The following is a 19,676-nucleotide window of genomic DNA, read 5'->3' on the forward strand; positions in this document are numbered from 1 at the left end:
CTGAGAGCGCTCGAGCAGAGACAAGCACGCCCAGTATTGCTTCCTGCCCGGCCGCCCCGCAGCAGCCACCCATGCTGGGGTGCCCCATGCTGGGGTGCCCCATGGCCTGGGTGGGGGCTGTGGGTGCTGCTGGGAGCTGTACAAGGCCCCCTCGAGGTGGTGTTCTTGGGGCTGCTGCCACCTTTATGTGTGAGGGAGCCCAGAGGAGCAGGGGGTGCTGTGGGTCTGCTTGCAGGGGATGGGGCAGAGGGGGATGCACTGGTGCCCGTTTCCCTGCCTTTGCTCCTGGTATCCCTGCCCCGTTGGTGCCCAGGGCTGCGGCAGCGCTGGGACCTCACTGCTCTCAGCCTCACGGCATCACGGTGCCTGCATGGGCCCAGGAGCCCAGCCCAGGCACATGCAGGAGCCCAGGGCTGGCACAGATGGACCCTGCCATGTGCTCATGTCCTGCAGCAGTCCCCAGACCCCCGTGTGCTCCGTTACCGGGGTGGGAACCCCCGGGTGGTGGAGTTGCCCCATCCTGTGCTTGGTGGGATGGGAGAGCCCTTTCCCTCCTCGCACTCCCCTGTGCATCCTGCCAGGGCCCACATGGAGAACCAGGACACAGGAGCCGCTGCTGCTCTGCGGGGCTCAGGTGAGCGGAGCTGAGGCCTGCACGCAGGGGGAAAGCACCGAGCAGTGCTGATGGGTGCAACAGGCACCAGCGGCTGCCGGGGAAGAGACCGTCCCGTGGGCAGCGACGGTGGTGAGGGGGAGACGGGAGAGACCCGGAGCGTTCACACGGGGGTCCCGGTGCCGTCGGAGCTCCCGTCTGCGCCCGATGCCGGTGCTGGCTCCTGCCAGTGCCCGGTGCCGCTTTGGGTTTTGTCGGTGCCGGTGCCAGCTCCGGTCCCGGTTTGTGCCGCTGCTGCTCGGGGCGCTGCCCGTGCCCGTGCCCGCTGCCCGGTGCCGTTACCCGGTGCCGGGGGCGGGAGCGGGGCGGTGCCGCGGGGGGGGGGGGGGGGGGGGGCGGTGCCGTGCGGGCCGGGCCGGGGCGGGCGGCGGCGGCGGCGGCCGGAGGGGGCAGAGCGGCGGCGGAGCCGAGAGCCGAGAGCCGCCGGAGCAGCGGAGCCGGAGCCGCCGCCGCGGCCGCAGGTAGGGACGGGAGCGGGGCCCGGGCAGGGTCCGGAGCCGGGACCGGGGCTGGTTTCGCTTTCTGCGGTCGGGGGGGGGGCGGCGGGGCCGGGCCCGGGGGCACCTGCGGGGGGGGTGCCGGGGTGCGGTGCTCGGGGCGCGGTGCTCGGTCCGTGAACGTTCGGGGTGTTTCGTAACCGCTCCGGTCTTGGGGCGCTGCGGTGACGGGGCCGGGCCTGGCCTGGCTGCGGCCGGGGGGGGCCGCGCAGGTGCGGGCAGGGCCGCGGGGCTGCTCCCTGCGGGCAGGAGCGGACTTCGGGGCCGCTCGGAGCAGCGGCGGAGCGGGGCCGGTTCCGCTTCCCCGGGCCGGGCCTTGGAGCAGCGGCGGCCCCGGGGGGGGGGAGCGGCCGGGGGGGGGTCCCGCATGCGGGGAGCGGGGTCCCCGGTGCCGGCCGCGGGGCAGAGCCGAGGGCGGATGGGAACGGTCCGGGAGCGGTGGCACCGCGGGGACGGCGGCGCCCGGTGCCCTTTCACCCAGCGGGGCCGGGCCCGGGGCCGGTGGGGCCGGGGCCACCTGTCCCGGTGGATTCGGAGCTGTCAGGGCCCCGTTCCCAGCGCTGGGCTCGCACCAGGCCGGGATCCCGGGAGCTTCGCACCGCGGCGGCTGCGGGACCCCCGCGCCCGGCTCCTGTGGGCACCGGGATGCGGCCGCTGGCTCTGCAGGGAACAGGTAGTGACAACAAGTGAGTTGTTCGCAGGGTTCGGGGCACATCCTGCAGAGCACAGCTCCGCAGTGTGGCTCACTCATGGCAGGGACACTGCACATAAAGTCCCCGCACACCTTGTTGCAGTACAGTGTTCCTGGCTCGTGCTGCCTGCGGCCAGCCTGGTCTTCCCAACGGCATCACAGCCATCCACATCCATGGAGGTGGCCGTTGTGTGCACCGTGGCGTGGTCTGCAGAGCCCGGCCACCACTGCGGGCACAAGGAACCAGCCCTGCACTGCAGGAGCTTTGCCCCCTCTTCTCTTCATGCCCTCTGGGAGGAAGGCTCTGTGGCTGGGAGGGCTGGTGGCTACTGAGGGGCTCTCTTCTGAGCTGAGGTTGGCCACTGCCTTGGTGGGTTTGTGCCAGTGCAATGAACCCGTGTCGGAGCTTTGCTTGGTGCTGTCCTGTCCATGTGGCCCTGGGCAAGGGGGAGGCTCTGGGGCTGTTGGGGTCACCCGCCTGTGGGTGGCTGCAGCAAGTCCTGGTGTGCCCGAAGCCTGTCCTGACTTGGCTCCTGGGTCCCTGAGGTGCTGGATATGAGGATGGAGGCCATCTCCCTGGGTTGGGTTCTGTAACTATCCCTGGAGAGCGTGGAGGGCCATGCTGTGCTGTGCTGCGTGAGCAGGCCCATGGAGGAGGAGCTCCGGTGCAGGTTGAGAGGTGCCAACAGCCCATGCCTGGGGACACGGGAGAGCAGGGCTGGGAGCTGGGCGTGACGGGGCGGCTGTCACCCCTCTGCTGTCCTCCCTTGGCATCTGTCACTAGAGCCGCCTCGCTGGCTTCCGTGTGCCGGCCTTGTCGCGGGGCTAATGCTTCAGGGCAGGATGAGGGATGCTGGTGCTGGGGACAGGGACCTGCAGCTGGGGATGCTCGGCGCAGGGTTGCATGGAGCCTCTGGTGGGACCTTCCCCTTCAGTGCAGGGGAAGTGCTGACTCCAGCGGGGCTGTGAGGTCCTCGCCGTGGGGTTTCCCAGCTCTCTCTCGAGTGATAGCAAAACCCAGATACTCTGTGTGTGAAAAATCCCTGCTCCTTGTACTCCTCCACGGCGTGGGCAGCAAGTGGTGACTGTGCTGTGCTGAGTGCAGTGAAGTGGCCCCATCAGCTGGGAAATGACTTTCTGCTTTGTAAGGAATTACTGTAAGTCAGGCTGCACAAAATGGGCATCAGGGCAGCCCTGGGGTCAAGCAGGACCTCCCCCCCATCCCCATCCCCTGCACACCCGTGCTGCCCTCGGAGCAGCCTCCACATTATGGGGCCGAAGGCACCGCAGTGGCTGTGGGGCAGAGGCAGGGGGTCACCAGTCCCCACCTCACTGGGTCAGGATTCAGCTCTGTGGAGGCGCAGGCAGCTCCGGCTGCTGGCTCCGGGGCTCCGGCATGCTCGGGAGAAGTCGCCTCGACAGCTGTCCTGTTTCTGTGGCATGCCTTTCCTTTCATGGGGTGTCTATTTTGCAACCCCCAAGTGTTTTGATCCCGGGAGGAAGGGGGCGGGGGTGTTTACCCTGGCACCATGTGGCCGGCGCAGGGATCCAAGTGGTGCTGGGCATGCCTGCGTGGTTCATGCAGCAACAGTTCTAGCAACATCTGCTGGCTGATAAAAGGTAGGCTGCTGGGAGCCGCTTCTCCCTCCGCATTGGGAACTGTGGAGGGGGAGGCTCATGCGAGCGCGGCTTCCTGGCGATAGGGCCGAGCTGACTTGCCGATAAAGCACAATGCACCCATCTGCCTGCACCAGAGGGGCCGGGAGCGCTCCGTGCCCTGTGCTTTCCCCGCTGCCGGGCGGCCGTGGGGCTGTAACCGAGCCGTGCCATGGGCACCCTGCTCCAGCGGTCCCGGTGAGCTCTGCAGTCTCCGTTTTCGCTGCCAGTTTCACGTCTCTGTGGACGTGAAGGAGACAGAAACACTGGTTCAGGGCGGGGGGAGCGGACGGGGCTGGGGCAGTGCTCGGTGCTGCCCTGCGGCACTGGGCACAGCGGTGCCGGGTGCCTGGTGCCGGGTGCCTGGTCCCTGTCTGGCTGCAGAGCTCCGCACAGAGCAGGCGGCTCTGGCCGGAGGCATCTGAGCCCCTCGGAGCAGCTGTAAACCGATCGCTGCCCTGTTTGGCGCTGGGGCTGGCACAGCCACCGCGGTCCGTGTGTGACCCCAGCGCTGACCAGAGCCTTGGGGAGCGCTCAGGAGGTGCTCGTGGTGCAGCCGGGAGCAGAGCTCTGCTCTGCCCCAGCACTGCCAGCGGCTGCTGCCGCTCCTGGGCCTGCGGAGCACATCCTGGGCCGGGAAAGCCAAACCCCAGCTCTCCTGCATGGATGTGTTGTGTCCATTAGGGATGAAGGCTGTGGGTGACCCTGGCCAGGTCTGGATGGGATTCACCTGCTCTGAATGAGGTTTTCCTGCAGAAATCATTGGTGTTTGGGGTTTTTATTCCCATTCTGACCAGTCCTGCCGGTGTCCCTGCAGGTCTGCGCGCCCCTCTTCCAGAGGCAAGGCTTTACCCTCCCTCCCTTCTGCTCTGCTGACCCATGTGAGAGCATCGCTGTGCTCGGAGCTGCTGCAGCACAAACCCCTGCACCCACTGGCTGTGGACAGGCTGGAGGGGCTGAGAGGGTGCAGGGGCTGCTCTGGGGGTCCTGCCTGTCCTCATGGTGCCTGACAGCACTTGGCCTGAGCCCTGCCCTGCTGAATGTGAGGGTGTGAGGGTCTGTGTGTACCCTGTATGGGCTTGCAGCGTGATCGGTGCCTCCTCCCCAGGCAGAGTGGTTGGGCAGCGGGTGCTGTCAGTGGTGTCCTTCTGCCTGTCCCCAGATGCCCGTGCCACGGTGTGCCTGCTGTCCCATAGGGTAACTGTGCCACGGTGCGCCTACTGTCCCATAGGATAACTGTGCCATGGTGTGCCTGCTGTCCCATAGGATAACTGTGCCACGGTGTGCCTGCTGTCCCATGGGATGCCTGTGCCTTGATGTGCCTGCTCTCCCATGGATGCCTGTGCCAGTGGCTCCTGCCCATCCTAACCCACAGAGAGCACCAATGTACAGTGACTGGAGGGGATGGATGCAGCCAGAGCAGTGTTGTTGATGCCTGTGCTGCCCATGCGGGTCCCGCTCTGCAAATCCATGCTGGCCGGCAGCTGGATTAGTGGGATTGTGTGTGCTCCCTGGAGCGTGCCAGAGAAAATGAAATTGTGTCTCCAGACCCCAGTCAGGACTAATTCGATGCTGAAATGAGCTTAATCCTCAGGTCCTTCCAACCAACCCATCCCTCCTGTGCTGCTGCTGGTCTGAGCAGGGATTAGTGATGAGCCCAGGGCTGTGCTGGAGGCAGCTCTGGTGCCGGGGCTGTGCTGGGGTGTCTGCAGGGACCCCAGGGGGTGGCTGGCTGCTGGAAGGATGAACAAGGTGCTGGGGCATCTCCCTTGTCCTAGATCTCCTTATCCCATACTTACGCCTGAAGCTGTGCCCCATCACTGGGGAGGGTCACTGGGAGCCCATCACCTCCTCAGGGCTGCATGTGGGGTTCTTTGCTCCTGGGATCCACGCTGGACTCATGCCCATGGGTTCTGGGTGGGTGCTCAGCACTGCTGGTGTCCTGCCACTGGTGCCTGCTCCTGCACCAGGACTGTGCTCCCACTGTCCCCATCAGGCGTCTGGCACAGCCGGAATTGCGCCGGGAATGGGTGCGCGGTGCCATGGGGTAACCCCGGGGGCAGCATCACTGGGCTGGGGGGTGCCATGGCCCCTGCTCTGCTGCAGGACCCGGATCCTGCTGGTGCTTGGCACTGAAGGGATCCCACCAGCACCAGGGCAGTGCCTGTACCTGCTCGCGGCTGCCCCAGGGTGGCTCTCGCTGCACTGGGGTGGATTCGTGACACGGTCCCAGCCCCTGGATTTGAGGGATTTCACTGGGATTTCACTGGGATTTCACCGGGTGGTTTGGTGAGCTGCTTTTGACGCGTTTCTGGGCCTCTGGTGGGAAGGGAAAATCCGAAGAGAGGAGGAAACCCTTTCCCGAGGGCAGCAAATGCCAGCGGGCAGGTTCAGCCCAGCTCATGGCATCTCTACCTGCTTGTGGGGCTGGTTTCTCCCCGGCAGCATCGGGCTCTGTGTGGGGTTTCCCTGTTCCTGTCATGGCGCAAGTTCCCCATTTGTGGCTCCCCGGCTGCGTGGCCGCTCCTGGCACTGCGGCCCCCGCTCTGCCCACCCGCAGCAGCGCCCATTGCCCTGCTCCCAGCCACGCACGTTGTGCTTCAGAACCAGTCCTGCCTCTTCCATGGGCCCCTCGCAGCGGTCGCGGTGGTTTCCAGTGGGGGCCGGGGGCTGTCGGTTGTCTCCTCCCCGATGCCGCTGGGCAGAAGCTGCTGCTCTGGTGCGGAGGCCACACAAAACCCATCCCAGCCTGGCGCTGGCAGCAGGAGCTCCCATCCCATCCCAAGGCTGGAAACCGCAGGCAGGCACAAACCGGGCGAGCTGCCCCTCTCTCCCAGCACTGCAGCCCCCTCCCCAGTGCTGCCCGGGGTGGGGAGGGGGCCTGGGGCTGCTCATGGTGCTCCTGGTGCCATGTGGTGCCGCTGGGTCCATCCCATCTCCCCCTGTGCCGAGCTCCTGCCGAGCTCCCTGGGGTTCCATCCCCCGCGCTGTGGCTGTGCCTGGCTCCAGCCATGAGCATGGAGCGGCTCCAGCTCTGCTGCTCGGCGCTGGAGGAAGCTGCCAGCAGCCCGGGGCTGCCTGCCCTGCGCAGGCAGCTGACATGTTGGAAGGAAATAGCTGCTCTCCTCTCCTTCCTGTAGCACGGAGCCGGTGAAACGGCCACCCCGGAGCCCGGCACCGCCTGCCCGCAGCCGCCGTGGGGCTGGGGCCGCAGCGGGACCCCCGGTGAGTGCCGTTGGAGCCAAGCCGGGGCTATGGTTCCTGTGCCCCGGAGGGGATGGAATGTGCCGAGCCTCGGGGCTCCCGTGCACAGGGGAGCTCTGGCTGGGGCAGCGCTGGTGCTTTGGGGTTCATTGGGTGAGTGGGGCCCCCCGGTGCCTCCCGCTATGGCGCAGGACGTGGTGCACAGGCACTCGCTGCTTGCAGCGAGCAGGCCACGTGTCAGGGGGGCAGAATGGGGGGTCCTCCGGTGGGATCCAGTTAAGGGGGGCATGGGGTTGCCCTTGAGCTCCAGCGGGTCCGCTGGGATGGGGCAGGGGATGAGTGTGTGTGTTGGGGGAAGCAGAGTCCTGTGGGTGCCAGCACTGCCATTGCTGGGGCCCAGCTGGGGCTGGCTCCTGCTTGGGGCTGCCCTTCCTGTGGGGCACAGGATGCCCTCGCACCGGGGCTGCGGGTGTGTGTGTGTGTGTGTTCAGGAGCAGAGCCCCCATAGCCCCAGCCATGGGGTGCGCTGGGTCCAGCCCTGCTGCTGCGAGCGGGGCCAGCTCTGAGCTGGGAGCGATCGTGGGCTCCGGCAGTGCCCAGAAACCACGTGTGAGTGTTCACTGCAGGGCTCGGTACCGGCACCGTGCAAAGCTCCGGGCACACCGGGTAATGGGCACTGCGGCAGCCGCGGAGGGGGCAGGAGTGTGGAGGCACAGAGGTTACGGCCGGGACCCTTTGCTGTGGCATCACCAGGGCTTTGCCTGGCTCTCAGCCCCCTCCTGGCCGTGCCAGTGCCAGGGAGTCCTGCCCATGGGGAGAGCCCGAGTGGCTGCGTGCTGTGAGCATCCAAGTGTGTGCAGCGTGCAACCCACAGGGAATGCAGTGGGCACCCCGCAGTGAATGCAGTGAGCATCTCGCAGTAAATGCAGTGCGTGCCCCACAGTGAATGCAGTGAGCATCCTGCAGTGCATGTAGTGAGCACCCTGCAGTGAATGCAGTGAGCTTCCCACAGTGCATGCAGTGAGCATCTCGCAGTGAATGCAGTGAGCATCCCGCAGTGCGTGCAGTGAGTGTCCCACAGTGAATGCAGTGAGCATCCCATGGTGCATGCAGTGGGCGTGCACCGGCCCTGGGCAGGCGCTGCCGGTGCTCAGGCTCTGCCATGCCCACGGCACGTGGAAGGAGCTGCTGCCAGCCTCACAGACCAGGGCATTTCCCTCCCTCTGTCATGGTACAGGCGCTGCCATGGCCGGGACGTGCCGCGTGTGCCGTTCCGCAGGCGATAAGTCACCGGTGAGCGCGTTGCTGTGGCTTGTTGAGCTGCCGCTGGTTAACCGAGCTGCAGTAATGGGTGGGTTAGAGCTCAGTGCCAGCAAGTAGATGCAAAGTAGCTTAAACCACTGCAATTATCTGTCTCTTGCAGTTGTTTGAGCACGCCTGTGGCCGGCGGCTGCAGTGTGGCTGACCCGGGGTAATGTCTGAAGCACTGCCCATCACTGCCATGGTGAAGGCTGCATGATGCTGCCTTGCCTTCCGCCAGGTTCCCTGGCAGCAGTGCCTGTTCCGGCTCCCCGGCCGGCCCCAGCTGAGCGCGGTGTCTGCCGCTCACCGTGGCAGCAGCCTCCGACTCGTTGCTTAACAACCCACTGGAGTGGAATGGGAAGTGTGTTGTCACTGTGAGATGGGAAGCGATCACCATTTTCTCAGGGCAGTGTTTGTTTGCTGTGTCCTTGTCATGGCCCTGCTGTGCTGGGGACTTTGGTCATTGGTGGCGCGGTGGCCGTGGCCATTCTGCTCAGTTCTGCTGGGGCAGGTTCTTACTGATGCCCCTTATGAGCATCTGCAGTTTCTAACCGTCAGCGCATCCCGTGTCAGCCATCCTGCCTTCTCTTCCCTCCTTCCCTGCGTTTTTATGCCTCCCCAAGCGCCTCTCGCCAGCAGGATTTCCAACTTGGTGATTTCTGGGAATGTGGAAATGTTCCTCCCTTTTTATAGGGGAAAAATGCATTTTTAGCCAACTCTCGGTTATTGTTCCTCTTCCTGCGCAGGGCTCAGGCTCTGCCCGTGGCTGCTCTGCTTGGAGCCTCTGCCGCCATCCCCTGCTGCGTGTCCCTGCCACACTCCCTGCTTGTCCCTGGCCAGTGCAGTCACTGGGTCCCGCTGGGACACAGCCCAGCACCTCCACATGACACTAAATGCTGGGTGGTGTGGGTGTAATGAACCACTGTTGGTTGCTCCATCCTCGGTGTGAGGGGCTGTGACCCCCCCGGGCCCTGTGTCACCCTCAGAGCAGCCACCAGGTTGTTGTCCAGGCACCACCAAGCTGCAGATACAACAGCAGCCAGGGATGCTCCAGCTTTCCATAGGTGCTCTCCCCTCACCCTGCTGGCTCCATGTGAGCCAGGGACCCGATCCGCATGGACTGTGGGATCTGCCGGTGCCTCTGCACAGAGCCAGCAGCACCCAACACTTGCTTTGGGAAGCTGTGCTCTGAGCAGCATCTGCCCCATGGCACTGGTGCATGGGGCAGTGGGACCAGGGACCCACCGAGCCTTTGGGGCCGGGTGTGCTCCTGCCCATCCACTGCTGGCAGTGCCAGGGTGTGGGCAGGAGCCGGGTGAGCACGGGGGGGGCCCTGCTCTGCATCACTGTGGATCCCTCAGCCCTCCTCCCGGCCCCGTTTCCTCATTCTCGTGGCCAGTGATGGCCGCGATCCCATGGCGAGAGGAAATGATTACCATGTGGAGAGGCAGCGCTCATGGCCCTGGCCCCCCCCAGGGCTCTTCCTGGAAAAGGGAGGGGGGATGGCTCAGAGCAGGGCTGCCCCATCCTCGCACATCCCTTCCTTCAGCCACTGGAAGCGGCTCCAGCAGCACCAGAGAACCTGGAGGAACTTCTTCTGGTGCCAGGGGCTGTCCCCCCTCAGTGCTGTGACAGCCCCATCTCCGCAGGTGCTGAGCCATGGCCGTGTGGATCCAGGCACAGCAGCTCCAGGGTGAAGCCCTGCGGCAGATGCAGGCTCTCTACGGGCAGCACTTCCCCATCGAGGTGCGGCACTACCTGTCGCAGTGGATCGAGAGCCAGGCATGGTAGGGCAGTGGGTCCCTGTGGGGTGCTGGGCTCGGCAGCACCCCCCTCTGGGCTGCCCTGCTGCGGGCGGCCCCGATGCCACCGCTCTGCTCTGTGTGTGCAGGGACTCCATCGACCTCGACAACCCCCAGGAGAACGTGAAGGCGACGCAGCTGCTGGAGGGGCTGATCCAGGAGCTGCAGAAGAAGGCAGATCACCAAGTGGGTGAGGATGGCTTCCTGCTCAAGATCAAGCTGGGGCACTACGCCACGCAGCTGCAGGTGAATGGGGTGCTGCAAGCAGGGGCTGTGGGGCTGGGGCTGCCCCTGCCCCATCCCTGGCTCAGGCTTGTGCGCTCTCTATAGAACACGTACGACCGCTGCCCCATGGAGCTGGTGCGGTGCATCCGGCACATCCTCTACCACGAGCAGCGGCTGGTGCGGGAGGCGAACAATGTGAGTGAGCCATAGTGGGTCCCGGGGGGGCTCCAGCACTGGGGTGATGGGAGCAGTGCTGAGGTTGGGGATGCTTTGGGTGCCCTGGCCCTGCTGAGCGCTCCCTGTTGCAGAGCCCCTCTCCAGCCGGCTCCTTGGTGGATGCCATGTCCCAGAAGCACCTGCAGATCAACCAGACCTTCGAGGAGCTGCGGCTCATCACGCAGGACTCTGAGAATGAGCTCAAGAAGCTGCAGCAGACACAGGAGTACTTCATCATCCAGTACCAGGAGAACATGCGCCTCCAAGGTGGGTGATGGAGGGATGATGGGGCCGGGGGGGGGTGATGGAGCCGGGCTGCCGGTGGCACCATGCCCTAATGTTGTGCCCTGTCCCCCAGCCCAGTTCTCCCAGCTTTCCCAGCTGGGTCCCCAGGAGCGCCTGTCGCGGGAGACTACGCTGCAGCAGAAGAAGGCATCGCTGGAGGCCTGGCTGCACCGGGAGGCACAGACACTACAGCAGTACCGCGTGGTGAGTGCTGCTGTCCTTGCACTCTCTGCCTGTGACACCGTCCCCACGGCCCCTGACACCCTCCTGCCCACAGGAACTGGCCGAGAAGCACCAGAAGACTCTGCAGCTGCTGCGCAAGCAGCAAACGACCATCCTGGATGATGAGCTGATCCAGTGGAAGCGTCGGCAGCAGCTGGCAGGGAACGGGGGCCCCCCCGAGGGCACCCTGGACGTGCTGCAGACCTGGTGGGTGCTGGCATGGGATGGGGCGCAGTGCGGAGCGCTGGCGCGGTGCTGAGCCCCAGCGTGGTGCTGAGCCCCGGCGCGGTGCTGAGCCCCGGTGCGGTGCTGAGCCCCGGTGCGGTGCAGAGCCCCGGTGTGGTGCTGAGCCCCGGCGCGGTGCTGAGCCCTGGCGCGGTGCTGAGCCCGGGTGTGGTGCTGAGCCCCGGTGTGGTGCTGAGCCCGGGTGTGGTGCTGAGCCCCGGTGCAGTGCTGAGCCACGGTGCTGAGCCCCGGCGCGGTGCTGAGCTCCACTGTCCTCAGGTGCGAGAAGCTGGCAGAGATCATCTGGCAGAACCGGCAGCAGATTCGCCGCGCTGAGCACCTGTGCCAGCAGCTGCCGATCCCAGGCCCTGTGCAGGAGATGCTGTCGGAGCTGGACGGCACCATCACCGACATCATCTCCGCGCTGGTGACCAGGTAGTGGTGGGTGCCTGGTGGGGTGGGGGGGCTGGGTCGGGTCTGCTCTGCCAGCACCCCCATCCCCTTATCGCCCTGATCCCCCCTTATCCCTCTCTGCCCCCAGCACCTTCATCATCGAGAAGCAGCCCCCCCAGGTGCTGAAGACACAGACCAAGTTCGCGGCCACCGTGAGGCTCCTGGTGGGGGGAAAGCTGAACGTGCACATGAACCCCCCCCAGGTGAAGGCCACCATCATCAGCGAGCAGCAAGCCAAGGCCCTGCTGAAGAACGAGAGCACCCACAAGTAACACCAGGGGCAGGGGGTGTGGGGGGGATGAGGCTGCAGGCAGTGAGCAGCTGGGGGCACATGGGGGGGCTGCACCCCCCTCCCAGCCCTGCTGATCCCCCTCATCCTCTGTGTTCCTGTGTCAGTGAGAGCAGTGGGGAGATCCTCAACAACTGCTGTGTGATGGAGTATCACCAGGCCACCGGCACGCTCAGCGCCCACTTCCGCAACATGGTGAGTGCTGATGGTCCCCTTGTGTCCCCGTCTGTGCTGTACCCCCCGTGCTCACCCTGCTGCCCCTCCACGTCCCCACTGATCCCCTGTGCTCACCCTGCTGTCCCTCCACATCCCCACTGATCCCCTGTGCTCACCCCTGCTGTCCCTCCACATCCCCATTGATCCCCTGTGCTCACCCCTGCAGTCCCTGAAGCGGATCAAGCGCTCGGATCGCCGCGGGGCTGAGTCGGTGACGGAGGAGAAGTTCACCATCCTCTTCGAGTCGCAGTTCAGTGTTGGTGGCAACGAGCTGGTGTTCCAGGTGAAGGTAAAGGCACCGGCTGGTCCCCCTCTGCAGGGTGATGCTCTGGCAGTGCCCCACAGCCCATCCTGGTCTCCTTCCCCCCGCAGACACTGTCCCTGCCCGTGGTGGTGATCGTGCACGGGAGCCAGGACAACAATGCCACAGCCACTGTGCTCTGGGACAATGCCTTTGCTGAGCCCGTGAGTGCCATGGGGGGGACAGGACAGGCCCCGTCCATGCTGGGGGCTGTGGGGCCTGGGCTCAGTGCCCCGGTGGGAGGCAGAGCTCAGCACTGACCCCGCTCTGTGTCCCCAGGGCCGCGTGCCCTTTGCTGTGCCTGACAAGGTGCAGTGGCCGCAGCTGTGCGAGGCTCTCAACATGAAGTTCAAGGCAGAGGTGCAGAGCAGCCGCGGGCTCACCAAGGAGAACCTGGTGTTCCTGGCACAGAAGCTCTTCAACAGCAGCAGCTCCCACCTGGAGGACTACAGCAGCACCACAGTGTCCTGGTCCCAGTTCAACCGGGTGAGCAGGCTGGGCTCTGCACGGGGGGAGCCACACAGAGGTGCACAGGGGTGCTGGATGGAGCACGGCCCTCCCAAGGACCTGTTTCTTGCATCTGGAGTGATGCGAAAATCAGATGGGAAGGTGTCACCTTCCTCTTTGGGTGCTGTAGGTCCTGCATAGGGCTCTGCCTCTTTAGGGAGGCATTGCTGGTGCTCCCCAGGGCTGGTTTGGTGTCCCTGAGTCTCCATTGCTTGTGTTACTTAACGGCAGCCGTGAGGCTGAAGGAATTGCTCATTTTGTGGGCATCTCCACAGGAAAACCTGCCCGGGAGGAATTACACCTTCTGGCAGTGGTTCGATGGGGTCATGGAAGTGCTGAAGAAGCACCTGAAGCCGCACTGGAACGACGGGTAAGAGCTGCCCTGCGCCATGGTGCCCGGCCCCGAGTCCCGGCCCTGACGCCCTCGCTCTGCCTAGGGCCATCCTGGGCTTCGTCAACAAGCAGCAGGCGCACGACCTGCTCATCAACAAGCCCGACGGCACCTTCCTGCTGCGCTTCAGTGACTCGGAGATCGGCGGCATCACCATCGCCTGGAAGTTCGACTCCTGTGAGTGTGCACCGGGTGCCGGCCCCATGGCCCCAGCCTGGTCCCCAAGTGGGGCTGGGGCTGGGGCTGGTACTGATGCTCCAGCACCTCCTGCCTCGGTGCCAGGGGAAGGATGCCGTGATGCTCTCCGATGCTCAGTGTGCTCTGTGCCATCAGCCCTGGGCATCACCGCGGTCCTCACTCTTGTCTTCCAGCTGAGAGGATGTTCTGGAACCTGATGCCTTTCACCACCAGGGACTTCTCCATCCGCTCCCTGGCCGACCGCCTCGGAGACCTCAGTTACCTCATCTACGTGTTCCCTGACCGGCCCAAGGATGAGGTGTTCTCCAAGTACTACACGCCGGTTCTCTGTGAGTCCACGCCAGGTAGCGCTGCCCCTTTCCTCCACCTGTGTCCCTCTCCTCCGTGCATCCACCTGGGCTGAGCCTGGTCTCACAGCATCACTCTGTGCCGGTGCCGCATCCGGCCCTGAGGGGCTCTGGTCCATAAGCCCTCAGCCCCGCTGCAGGCTGTGGCACACACCAGCACCTCGGGGCCTGAGCGCTGCCTCCTTTCCTCCAGCTAAAGCCGTGGATGGATACGTGAAGCCACAGATCAAGCAAGTGGTGCCAGAGTAAGTCTGACCTGAAGGTGGACCCCGGGTGGTCCCATAGGATCTAGCTGGGGGGGGCAGCCCAGGGCACGTCGGTGCTGAGCTGGCAATAGGGGTGAGGCGCACGGCTGCAACAGGGCTATGTGTCCAATGGCAAGGCAGATGTCCCCCCTCACCCTGCTGTGGTCTGGGGACCCTGCACCTTGGAACTGTTTGTGGCCGTGGGGTTTGAGTCCCCTCCCATTGGTTGGAGGTGGTGGGAGTCCCCTTCGAGGGAGCCTGTCCTGTGTCTGTGCTCATGAGCCTCCATCCCTGCAGGTTTGTCAACCCATCAGGTGATTCTACCCCCGGAGGGGCCACCTACATGGACCAGGCTCCCTCACCTGCCGTCTGCTCCCAGCCCCATTACAACATGTACGCTCAGAAGTAGGTATCACATCCCCTGTCCCCATCCTGCCTCCGCCGCTCCCCTCCTCACCCGCTGCCTCCCGCAGCCCCGATGCCGTCCTGGAACCTGAAGGTGACTTTGACCTGGAGGACACCATGGACGTGGCGAGGCACGTGGAGGAGCTGCTGCGGCGCCCCATGGACAGTCAGTGGATCCCGCACGCCCAGTCCTGACGTGCGGGTGCCCGGCGCTTCGGGGACTGTGCTGTGTTCGTGTCTCTGTGCCGGGGGGGCGGCGGGTGGGCCCTGCCCCGCAGATCTGCTCTGTGCTGCCCCGAAATGCAGGCTGGCGTCCGGCTCTTTGGTGTTTAAGCCCTTGTATAAACGGCAGCGGATTTGTCGCATGGTTTTCCTGTATGTTCCTTTTTAAGAGGCCCAGCTTCGGCTTTCCGCTTCTGCAGGCACCGGCCCCACAGCCCCCCCTGCTCCCCACCGAGGGGCTGCAAGGGGAGGGGGCTGCAGAATGGCCTCAGGTTTGCTTTCGCAGTCGTCACTAAGAATGTATGTGTCGCCTTCTTGTTGTACCCCGTGGCTCTGTTCCCAGGGGGTTCTGTGGGTGCACAGGGCTCCGGCACGGGGCAGGGGTCGATGGCCGGGGGTCCCCCCTGGCCCGTGCTGGTGCTCTGCTCCACAGCGGTGGGGTCCCCTCCAGGACCTTGTCTCATCCTTTGGTACCCCAAGGATGTGGGAGCCCCTTTGGCTCCCAGCTCAGCGTCGCCCTGTGGAGCCGGTACAGGGTGCGAGGGCACCCAGCGAGAGCAGCCGGGCGCTGTGGGGGGAGCAGAATCCTCTGCCCCCCCCATCCCTCACCTGACCGAGAAGCTCTGGGGTCCTGCCCATGTTATTTTTCTACCACAGAGTAAAATAAAGCACGGAATATTTTTGTAACACACAAGTTCTGCCTTTCACGTGTGTCTTGGGGAGGCCGCAGGGCCCTGCCATGGCTGGGGCATGCAGGAGCCCTGGGCTGCACGCCCTGGGTGCAGGGGGTCCCCAAGTCCTGGGTACTGTGCAGTATGGGCCCTGCAGCTGGGCAGGTCCTGGGGGGCTGCGCTTGGGGACCCGGGGGTGGGACCGTGTTTCTGGGGAGAAAACAAAGCGAAACAGGCAAATGGAACTATTTTAGTTACGGAAGGCGCCGGCTCTTCCCGGGGGGGGGGGGGATGCCCTCGGGTTTTACTCGCGATTTAACGGCCGGGGCGGGCGGAGCCGCACCGGGTGTTTTGCAGGAGGGAGAGAAGGAAAAGAGAAGCGGGCGGAGCTGCGGTCGCCGTCATTCGCCGTCATTTCTGCCGGAGGCGGAATAGCCCCGAGGGCTGTCCCGGTGCGCGGGGCCCTGCTGGGGCCGACGGCCGCGCTCCGGGATGCTGCCGGTGCCGGCGCTGGCGGTGGCCGCCGTCGTGGTCGTGGTCGCTGCCGTGGCCGCCGTCCCCGCTCTGCGGCACCGCCTGTCCCGCTCCGCGCTGCGCAGAGCCGGGGCCCGGTACCGGCGGCGCCTGGAGCTGCTGGGCACCGACGTGCGGCTCAGGCAGGAGCGGCGGCTGCGGCGGCTGCTGCCCCCCGGAACGGCCCGCGGTGAGCGGCGGGCGGCCGAGCGGGAGGCGTCGGGGGGGGAGCTCCGGGGGTCCTGCTCACCCTGCGCTCCCCCGGCAGGGACGGAGGATTTCCGGGAGCGTCACCCGGTGGGGCAGCGCTGTGCGGATGGGGCACCGGGGAGGCAGGAACCGCCGCTGCTGCCCTGGGCACTGCTCCGCTGCTGCTGGGGCACCGACCCCCTGCTGCAGGTACGGGGTGGTGGGGCAGGGATGGGAGCACAGGGGCCTGAGCCCCTCAGGTCCATCCCGTGTGACCCCTGCCTCTCCCTGTAGGGGTCTCTGCTCTACCTGGACACCCTCCATGCTGCCTTCCCGCAGGCGCTGGTGCCCCGGGGCACGGCGCTGCTCTCCTGGGCCCCCCATCACCGCCGTGCTCCCGCTGGCTGGGCCCTGCCCTCGCTGTACTGCACCCCGGCCGAGGCTGGGGCCGTGCCCCCCCGAGCTGCAGCCCTGCGGGTGCAGCTGCTGTTAGCGCTGCAGCACCGAGGGCTGCGGGTGCTGGAGGCTGCGCTGCCCGCGGAGCTGCTGGATGCGCTGCAGACCCTGCGCTCCTCCTGGCCAGAGCTGGCGCAGGAGCTGGCGCTGGGCACCCTGCGGCCGCAGCACGGGCTGCCCGAGGGGCTGCGGCTGCAGCTGCAGGAGCTGCTGACCCCCAACGCTGCCCGGGCGGCCGAGCTGCGCGCTGAGTGCGCCCGCGGCTTCCAGGGCATCGTGCGGCGCCTGTGGCCGCAGCTGGAGGTGGTGGTGGTGGGGACGGTGCAAGGCACGGAGCAGCTCTACTGCGATGCCCTCCGGCAGGCAGAGTGCAAGGGGCTGCCCTTCTACTGCCCCTTCTACAGCACAGCAGGAGGTGAGCGGCCCCACAGCCTGCGCCGGGTGCACCGGGAGCCGCTGCCCCACGGGTGCGGGTGCATCTCTGTGCCGCATCCCTCGGCACCGGATGAGATGCTCCCCCTAGGAGGGGGTGAGACCGCAGGGGCAGGAGGTCTCTCGCTGACACGCACCCCTCTGCCCAGCGCTGCTGGGTGTGAATCTGTGGCCGGAGGAGCCAGCACCACGATTCCTGCTGGGTCCTGAGTGGGCTTTCTACGAGTTCCTGCCCTGCCCAGTGGAGCAGGAGCTGCAGACGGTGCTGCTGGGAGAGCTCTGGGAGGGACGTGAGTACGAGCTGGTCCTGACAGCCCGGCCAGGAGAGTACAGGTGCCTTTGGTGCTGTGGGACTCTGGGGGGGCTGAGCACCCCAGCCCCATGCACTGGGCACTGCCTCCCTCACACTGCTGCTCCTCACGCAGGTGCCGTGCTGGGGAGGTGCTGAGGGTGACCGGCTTCCACAAGCAGTGTACCGTGGTGGAGCCCGTGCGCAGGTGAGGACACCCCAAACCCCTCACTTTGGGGGTTGTGTGTGGGGTCTTGTGCCAAGGCAGGGTCTGATGGACAGTGCCTGTGCTGCCCCTGGCCTGGAGCACCCACCCCATCCTCTGCGCTGCAGGGAGAGCCAGGCACTGAGCGTGCGGGGTGAGAGCATCCCCGAGGAGCGGTTCTACCGGAGCCTGTGCCGCGCCGTGGGCATGTGGCCGGGTGCTCACCTGATGGACTACGTCTGCGTGGAGAGTGCTCTGCTGGGTGAGTGTCCCCAGAACTGCGGCTGGGGTCTCTGCCAGCCCCCTTGCACCCTGCCCAGCCCTGGGCTGCCTGTGCCCACCAGGGCTGGGGGCTGCAGGCGACTTTGATGTGCTCATGGTGATGCTGCAGGTGCCTCTTCGGGAGCCTGTGCTCCCCACTATGAGGTGTTTGTGGAGCTGCGGGGCCTGCGGGACCTGTCGGAGGCGCAGCGCTACAAGGTGAGGGGATGCAGGGTCTGCTCCGGGGCTGCTGCCTGCACCCTGCCAGCCCACGGTGAGGGGTGATGCTGCCCCACTGGGACAGCGCAGTGTGGGCAGCCTCTCCTCTTCCTGCAGCTGGACCAGTGTCTCCAGGAGGATTTCCCCATCTATAAATCCTTCCGCTTCAAGGGCAGCATCGGGCCCCTGCGCCTGCACATGGTGGGCGCCGGGGCCTTTTCCCGGCTGCGGGAGGCACTGGGCAAGCCTGTCCCTATGCCCAGGGTCCTGCGGGAGGAGCGGCTGCTGCAGCTCATCCAGAGCTCCGTCATCTCCTAGGGCAGCCTGGGGGTCCTGCAGCCCTCCTGCTCCTGGGGTGTGCACCCTGCAGGGAGGAGCGGTGCTGAGGGTGCTCAGCCCCAGGGGGTTTCACCCAGCAGAGCAGATGGAGGCAGCGAATGTGACCGTGGCCCTGCCCTGTGCTGGTGGGCACCGCGTTGGTGCTGCCTGTAGGGATGGAGCAGGACGTGCAGCGCAGCTCAGCCCGGCCCCAGGCACTCACCAGCAGAGCTGACCCTTCGCTGGGCTGTATTGAGCACAGGCTGCTCACCCCTCTCTGCTCAGTGCCTTGGCAGCACCCGCAGCAGAGCGGGTGCCTGTGCCTTTCCTGAGGGACACTGTGGCTGTCATAGCCCGAGGGAGGACAGTGGAAACCTCCGTGGGAGCAGCAGCAGGACCTCAGCTCATCCCTGTGCTGAGCTCCTGGGCCTGTGCTGTTCTGTCCCCTGGCAGGGACACTGGGGGGTGCTGGCAGGGACACTGTGGGGTGCTGGCAGGGACACTGTGGGGTGCTGGCAGGTCCTGGCTGCCATGGAGCAGCCCCTCCACCAGCCTCTGGTTTGGGGAAGAATAAGCTCCATCAAGGGCTGGTTTTAATGTTTAAAAAATCAGAAGCAAAATGCATCAGGATTATCTCTGAGAAACAAATGAAGGGCAGCGCTCAGGGATTGCATTTTTTATACTATGCTCCTTAATCCTCATTAAAGAGGTTGCTTGACAACAGCCCTGGCTCTGCTCCGGTGGTTGAGAAGTTGCTGTTGTTTCCTGGGGGTCCTGGGGAAGGGGCATCCATGAATATTTAACCAGGTCAGTGGCTGCCTGGGGCTGTTCGTAGCACTGGTCCTGTCCCCTCCTGCTCTCGGGGTTGATGTGCTCGGAGCCTGCTGTGCAGGCAGCTGCTGCCGGCGGAGGAAGTCAGGGCACCGGCAGAAGACAAAGTGTTGAATAAGGTCCACACAAAGCATCCCCCAGGTGCAGCCAGAACCTCCAACAGGGATGGAAACCGGTCCAGCCCCTCCTGCCATTCCTGCTGGAGAGTCTGGAGCAAAACTCTTGCTGAGATTAGGGAGAAGCAGTGCCCGTAGCTGGGGGATGCCTGGGAGAGGATTGTTGCCAGAGCCATGGGGACACTGGTGCTGGGCTCTCGGCATTGCGTGTGCCTGGTACTGGCAGGGAACAGGCTGGGATTTAATGGGGAGAGGGTGGGTTGTGGCTGGATAGAGGTGGGGGGTGAAGCCGGGCATGGAGGGGCAATGGAGGGAGGTTCTTGAACAGCCCTGAGCCAGCAGAGACAGCATCCATCCCAGAGATCCCGACGGTGCTGGTCCTGCTGCCTGTGCCACGCTCCCTATGCAGGTGCTGGCATCCAGGGTCAGCATAAACCACCCTGGAGGCCCCGCAGGGACCCGGCCCCTGGGAAAAGCCTCGACCCCCTGCCCCGGAGAGATGCATTGAGCCAGGGCTCCACCGAGTGCCGAGGTACTGCAGGGTGGGTTTGGCTGCAGGGTGCAAGGTGCAAGGTCAATACGAGTGCCGGGCTGCAGGTGCACC

At 65.5% G+C, this 19,676-nt stretch overlaps 2 protein-coding genes across 5 annotated transcripts; both read left to right on the forward strand.

The window, feature by feature from the left end:
* Nucleotides 1–1,072: 1,072 nt before the first annotated feature.
* Nucleotides 1,073–15,263, forward strand: LOC101880454 (signal transducer and activator of transcription 5B). 3 transcript variants are annotated; one of them, XM_034070250.1, is made up of 19 exons: nt 1,073–1,134; nt 9,673–9,810; nt 9,915–10,071; nt 10,156–10,245; nt 10,359–10,533; nt 10,625–10,755; nt 10,829–10,980; nt 11,278–11,433; nt 11,540–11,719; nt 11,848–11,935; nt 12,123–12,245; nt 12,329–12,421; nt 12,537–12,743; nt 13,040–13,134; nt 13,202–13,332; nt 13,527–13,697; nt 13,894–13,945; nt 14,243–14,350; nt 14,419–15,263. In XM_034070250.1, exons 2-19 carry the CDS (start codon nt 9,683–9,685, stop codon nt 14,543–14,545), a joined length of 2,364 nt encoding a protein of 787 aa, XP_033926141.1. In that variant the 5' UTR covers nt 1,073–1,134; nt 9,673–9,682; the 3' UTR covers nt 14,546–15,263. The 3 variants fall into 3 exon arrangements, with proteins under 3 accessions (XP_033926141.1, XP_033926143.1, XP_033926142.1); XM_034070252.1 differs by having other exon boundaries at nt 13,527–13,682; XM_034070251.1 differs by lacking the exon at nt 1,073–1,134 and adding an exon at nt 6,493–6,742.
* Nucleotides 15,264–15,714: 451 nt separating this feature from the next.
* GHDC (GH3 domain containing) lies at nt 15,715–18,805 on the forward strand. 2 transcript variants are annotated; one of them, XM_034070203.1, is made up of 8 exons: nt 15,715–15,946; nt 16,025–16,155; nt 16,240–16,816; nt 16,983–17,166; nt 17,259–17,330; nt 17,456–17,589; nt 17,719–17,807; nt 17,925–18,805. In XM_034070203.1, exons 1-8 carry the CDS (start codon nt 15,736–15,738, stop codon nt 18,123–18,125), a joined length of 1,599 nt encoding a protein of 532 aa, XP_033926094.1. In that variant the 5' UTR covers nt 15,715–15,735; the 3' UTR covers nt 18,126–18,805. The 2 variants fall into 2 exon arrangements, with proteins under 2 accessions (XP_033926094.1, XP_033926093.1); XM_034070202.1 differs by having other exon boundaries at nt 15,715–16,155.
* The last annotated feature ends 871 nt before the right edge of the window (nt 18,806–19,676 follow it).

This window comes from Melopsittacus undulatus, chromosome 17 (genome assembly GCF_012275295.1).
Source record: "Melopsittacus undulatus isolate bMelUnd1 chromosome 17, bMelUnd1.mat.Z, whole genome shotgun sequence".
NCBI classification, from domain to species: domain Eukaryota; kingdom Metazoa; phylum Chordata; class Aves; order Psittaciformes; family Psittaculidae; genus Melopsittacus; species Melopsittacus undulatus.